This window comes from Emydura macquarii, unplaced genomic scaffold (assembly GCF_026122565.2).
Source record: "Emydura macquarii macquarii isolate MOO-44397 ecotype Brisbane River unplaced genomic scaffold, CSIRO-AGI_Emac_v2 contig_1027, whole genome shotgun sequence".
Taxonomy (NCBI): domain Eukaryota; kingdom Metazoa; phylum Chordata; order Testudines; family Chelidae; genus Emydura; species Emydura macquarii.
The window spans coordinates 19,216,189-19,222,744 of NW_027131164.1; the positions used below are offsets into that span (position 1 = coordinate 19,216,189).

A 6,556-nucleotide genomic window follows, 5' to 3' on the forward strand; every position below is an offset into this window, starting at 1 on the left:
CTTAGACATAGTCTGCAGACCCACAAGGGTCCACAGATTGAAACCACTGATCTAGGTTATCTTTTTCTAGTTTGTTTATGAGAAGGTCATGTGAGACAGTATCAAAACCCTTCCTAATGTCAAGGTACATCACAACTACTGCTTCCCTGTTATCCACATGGCTTGTTACCTTGTTAAAGAAGGATATTAGGTTGGTTTGACAGGATTTGCTCTTGACAAATCCATGTTGACTGTTACTTATCAATTATCTTCTAGATGCTTCGAAATAGATTATTAGCTCCATTATTTTTCCAGGTATTGAACTTAAACCAACTGGTCTATAATTCCATGGCTTGTCCTTAGTCCCCTTTTTTATATATAGGTACTATATTTCCAGTCCTCCGGAACTCCAAGAGTTCTCAAAGATAATCACTAATGGTTCAGAGATCTTTTCAGCCAGTTCCTTAAGATGCATTTCATCAAACCCTGCTGTCTTTTTTATTCTTTAATTCTTAACATGGTCTTTTCCTAGTTTAGCCTCAGTTCCTACCCCATGATGTTCAGTATGTTAGTCATCAGATCACTGCTTTCACTTTTTGGTGAAAACAAAAAAGGCATTTAACACTTTGGCCATTGCTGCATTTTCTGTCATCTTTCCCTACTCATTTAGTAATGGGCCTATCCTGTCTCTGGTCTTCCTCCTGCTTCTTTTGTTACACTTTATATCCCTAGCTAGTTTAACCTCATTTTGTGCCTTGGCCTTTCTAATTTTGTCTCTACATGTTGGTGGGGTATTTTAAACATTTATTTTATATGTATTCATCCATTGTAATTTGACCTAGTTTCCACTAGTACAACTCTTTGAGTTTCAGGTCATTGAAGATTTCCTGGTTAAGACAGCGTGACCTCTTACCATATGTCCTATCTTTCCTACATATTGGGACTGTTTGCTCTTGTGCCCTTAGTAATGTCTCTTTAAAAAACTGCCATGTCTCCTAAACTCTCTCTCTTAGACTTGCTTCCCACAGATATAACTACTAATTCTCTGAGTTTGCTAAAGTTTCCCTTCTAGAAGTCTATTGTCTTTATTGTGCTGTTTTCTCTCTTACCTTTTCTTAAAATCATGAACTCTACTATTTCATGATCACTTTCACCCAGACTGCCTTCAAACTCTCAACTAGTTCCTCCCCATTTGTCAGAATTAAATCCCCTAGTCACTTTATCTTCTATAATAAAAAAGTTGTCTCCACTATATTCCAAGAATTTGTTGGATAATCTGTGCCCTGCTGTATTGTTTTCCCAACAGATGTCAGGGTAGTTGAAGTCCCCCATCACCTCCAAGTCCTGGGTTTTGGATGATTTTGTTATAATTTTGGATGATCTTCACCAGGTGTAAGTTGTCACAAATCCAGTCACTTCAATGGAGTTCTGACAGTTTGCACCAGCTAATAATTGGGCACCAGATCTGCACCAAACAAATGTAATAATTGAAATAAATCTATATTCAGCTAAATCTGAGTCAAATTAAGATTTTAAATACCTGAATTTGTTTTTCATTTTTGGTCTCCCATTTACATTACAGAATCTCCTACCCGCACACAAAACAAAAAATCAAACACATTTTTAAAGAGTGGGGTAAGGACAACCCTAGTTTAGTTTCCTTAAGACTTTTTAAGACACTTCAGATAAAAGATTAAAAAGAGGGTTATTTGTGGGATTGCCTATGGCTTTTATGCAGATTAGTCAGGAAAAAATGTTAGGAAACTGAATAGATTAGATGCATGACTAGTCGCTCTAAAGTTACTTATGTATATTCTATTTCAGTCCTTTAGGGTTAGCTAAAAATATTATACTAGCGATTGACATTCAAAACTTAATTATATATAACAATGCACTATATTTTAATGCCTCTGCTTATTTTTAAGCTTTCAACTAGCATACCAGTAATAAAAAAAAAAAAAAAAAAAATTGTTTTTTCTCTCTTTCATGCAAAGCAGACTGAACTAATACTGTCATTGAAAACAAAGTGCTTGATACATACTAATCAATATCAGCTTGAGAATGTAAAACTCATTAAATACCACGGAACATAGAATATGCATTGTAACATTGCTGATGGGTTTGGGCATCTGAACACATTTATTTTCTTTCATGGGAAGGCAGAAGACAAGTTATTTGCAGAAGCAGAACTGTGCTTCTGCAAGTTTACAAAAGTGACAGAAACCATATGCTAATTGAAACTCACTTGACTTGGATAACATATAACCAAAGATGACAAACGCATTAGAAATTACTTCAAGCAGATATTGAGACCCCGTTAAAAATTATATTTGATTATAACTTATATCCTACATTTAATCGACCAATGATGTGTTATGTTGTGGAAAACCAATATGCACACATTCCCTTTCTATGCTAAAATGGCTTTGGATTCTGACAATGAAATGGGGCCATGTGTTTGGTAGTATTTAATAGTCAAATGGCAACTGATTTGTAGTACCTTATTTCTTAATAGATTATGCATAAACTATTTAATTAAATACACTATACCTCCATATGCATTAAAACATATTTCCATTAGACTGAAATAAAAAATATCCAATTTTTGCACATTTACTACTTGCAATTAAGGCATATTACTGTGAAGGTTTATTAAATCAGGCACCTATTCCAACTTCATATGCATTCCCATGTCTTGATTTTCAGAGGTACTGTAAACCCACTGCTCCCACTAACATCAATGAAATTTGTGTCCCCTCTGCACCTCCGAAAGGCAGGTCACTTTTATGAACACGCATAAATATATAAATACCTAATGTCAAGCACCCACATAGAAATTTTTCAGTCTTAATGACTAAAAGAATTTAAAGATTAATAAAATATTCAAAGTCTTACCATTTTGCAATGCTGCATTTTTTAAGAAAAACATTTTTTAATAAAGGCAATTTGTCAAAGTATATAGTTCTTGCATTCAATCTATGCCAATGTTCTGGGCTTTAGGATCCAAATCCTTAAACCCATTTAAATCCACAGATGTTTTGCTGTGGCCTTCTGTGTGGCAGCAAGTCTTTAGTCCCCAATATTGACAAAAAGTTTCCTGCAATGCTCTATTCAAAAGAGAATATTTCTGCATATCCATCCAGTGACCAGTATTGCTCCCACTAAAATCAGTGGGAGGTTTTGGTCCTTAATGTTTCAGGCATAATACACATCTACAAGAAAAGCCTAATTGCAGCTTTTAATTGAATGGTAGTGAGCAACCTTCACCTTTAACACTAAAATTCTCCAAATTACCATGCATTAGTTTCCAACCTACACAGCAGCTAACGTTTTAAGATAATTGCTGTACAGATTCTTCACAGTTTAATAGGGCTTTCAAATTAAAAGCAGTCTTCAATGTAGCATGTTATTCCACTATCACTTGTGAATGGTTAACACATTAACAATTACAACAAACCCCATCATCATGTTTATATTGATCACTGTATGTTTAAAATAAGGGTATGTGCTCGTATATCCCTATGAACAAGTAAATTCTCACACTTATAAATACAGATACTGAGACACATTCAGAAAGCTTCAAACAACAGAATACATGCTAAATACCATATATATGCTAAAGTCAGAGAGAACCAGACATTTTGGTTAAATATTAAAGCAAATGTCCAAAGATTAGACCAGCTTGCCTTGGCTATTACTCATAACTTCAGCATAACTAAAGCATTAATATATATATATATATATATATATATATATATATATATATATATATATATATGCGAGAGAGAGAGAGAGAGAGAGAGAGAGCGCATGATTTTCCTTCAGCTTTTTAAAATTACAGAATTTCACAAGAGATATCAAAGTGTTTATAAATCCTATGACAGTAAATTTAATCCACCTTCATCCAGCTGAATGGGAGTAATGTTTTAGAGAAAATACAGGCAAGAAATTAATACTACTTATCTTTCTTAAAGCTTTTAGAGAAGCTGAAGTTGTCTGAAGACTTATAATGATTTACCAGCCATACAAATAACCAATTCCAATTATTTAACAGGGTAAAGTGAAGTGGGGTATTTATAATGTAATACTAATAACCAGTTTTATGTATTGCATTGTCTCACAGTTGATTAAAATGTAGCAACTACACTTAAAATGACAATCATCATTTCAGTTGTCTTATGAAAAATGGAATATCAATCAATTAAAAACTATTATTAAATGGAAATATTTGCATAGTCAGTGGATATCAGATTGCCTTCATTTATTAAATCAGAGACAGGTATAAACCACCATCAGAGGGCATCCTTTATAAATCATTTTTAGAATATGCAGTCACAGTGGCAAGTTTTTCCAACTCCCCATGTCAGTTACCCTTCCAAATTCACATTTAGCGTTAAATACATTATAAGATTCCATCAATTTTTGTCAATGTGGAATTGCAATTGTATTAGCAGCATTTGTATGATTACAACTAGGCTGAAACACAATTATTTGTAAAAAGCTATCATCATCTTCATAAGTTAAATCTTATTGAAAGATTCTATTGGTAGGACTTTAAAGTGTGTGTTCATGCAAATAATGTGTGTGCCTATAGTTTAGCAACTGATCTAATGAAGGATGTTACAGATACAATGATCTATTCCCAAAACCATTCAGTAACTATTTATTTAGACTGTGTCCTTCCTGACCATATGCATCATTGCTGGCTAATCTGTTTGCAATTTTACTACTTTCCAACACTTCACAATGTAACACTGAGAAAAGTAACAGTGTGTTTTAAGCCAGTGACCATAGAGAACATGTACACATGCTACATGTTTGTGTTAACTTGGCAGCTGTTTTCAGCTGATTACTGTATACAAACACACATCTGGTTTTAAAGTTAACCCACAAAAGCCAAAGGTGTAGGATAAAGCAACAGGACTAAACTTAGCCAACCTCTCAGGCACCTCTCAGGCAAAAAGAGCGTGGCACTCTTAGTTTGGGTAGCTGTATGTAGTGAAAGTTTCCTGTATTTAGGGAGGAATGGGGAGAGTATTACTCCCCCTCAGCTATCAATTAGAGCAAGAGCTGTAAGTGAACTAAATGTAGAGCAGCTCCCGTGACTAGGGAAACTCTCACTTTGTAAGATGTATTTTCCAGTGTGCAGGCAGATCATGTAGCCACACACACAAGTAACAGCAGCAGAGGACAGCTCATCTGACAGAGACATAACGCTGGAGGCCACTTTCTCACTGGAACTTTTCATGATGGTTTACCGAGCCCCAATCACCTCTGCACGTAAGCGACCACCCATTGCCGCAGCTGCCTGCACAGTCCTACCGGGCGGCCCACTCCCGGTGCCAGACCCTCACCGGTTCACACTGCAGCTCCACGCACCGACTGGCCAAGGCAGAGCAAAACCGGCACACTCTGCCGCATCTCGTCCCCGCGCTCGGCTACCCTCTTAGCCTCTCGCAACCGCGTCCTAACGTGCCCAGAAGTTACCAAGCCCCTTCGAAGCAGCCAGGGAAATACGCAGGCAGGATCGGTGCTCCCCAGACAGGATCGCTCAGACCTTGCCGGCGGGAGATGGGGGGGGGGGACCCAGAGTTGCTCTCGGGACTGGGCGGGTGACACCGCAGCGCAAAGGACGGAGAGGAGAGGGAGAGAGAGAAAGACAGCGCCGTGTACTTGCCCAGGTGGGGACGAGGAGGCTGACCGGGCGCTCAAGCGGGGCTGGAGGCGGCTGCTTCCCCGCCACCTTCATTTCCTCCCATGCAGCTGGGTTATTCCTCTCTGAACGGCGAGCTCAGCAGGGCTTGGACCAGTCATTGGCGCCCGCCCCGCCCACGGCAGCCGCGTCCCAGCTCCGCAGGCGGCAGCTCCCAGAGCAGGAGGAGAAGCCGGGCGCCTCCCGAAGAGCGGAGCTCGCACGCGGTCGGGCTGGCCGGGGCGGCGCTGACACAGGTGCTGGGCGAGCGCGCCCTGCCCGCCGGCGGGGGATGTCCCACGCCACCTCTTTAACTTCACCGCTCCCCGCCCTCTGGAGGCAGCTGCGGGCGGCAGGCTTTGGGCGCGCGCGGCGGCGCTCCCACCTCTGCTCCGCACCCAACGAACGCTTCCCCGGGCGAGCGCTTCCCCCGCCCTAGCGGCCTGGCAGCAGCTGACGACTGCTTGTGCAGCCTCAGGAGCTGCTTTGAGAGAGGCGCGGCAATGCTTGAGCTGCTGCTGGTATCCCACCTCTAGGGCCTTAGGCGGGGTCCTGCGGGAGGGTGCTCCCCCCACCCACGCCTTACCCCGATCTTTTCAGCAGGCCACTGCCCCACCAGTTCCCTTCTCCAAGCCACACATCTTGAGCCCACCTAGACATCAGCTCTACATACTCATGCTCCACACCTTCCATTTCCCCACCCTCTTGTCCTGCCACAACACTAAGCGGTGGGACCTCCTCCCACCTGTTGAGGGTGAGGAACCCCGGTGGGCCAACCTGTATTCTGCCTTGGTTCCATGGCTGGCCAGGGAGTGGGCAGTTCCTTCATAAAGCCGTGAGCAGGGGCACCTACCTGGTGCGGTTCACCCTGCTCCCTGACATCTG

General features: G+C 41.0%; 1 protein-coding gene across 1 annotated transcript in view; it reads right to left on the bottom strand.

Moving 5' to 3' along the window:
* SNTG2 (syntrophin gamma 2) overlaps positions 1 to 6,289 on the bottom strand; it is a 429,181-nt gene extending 422,892 nt beyond the window's left edge. The window contains exon 1 of the mRNA XM_067544886.1: positions 5,657 to 6,289. Coding sequence (XP_067400987.1) covers positions 5,657 to 5,728 — 72 coding nt within the window. The 5' untranslated portion in view covers positions 5,729 to 6,289. The remainder of the gene's footprint in view (positions 1 to 5,656) is intronic.
* Positions 6,290 to 6,556: the final 267 nt, after the last annotated feature.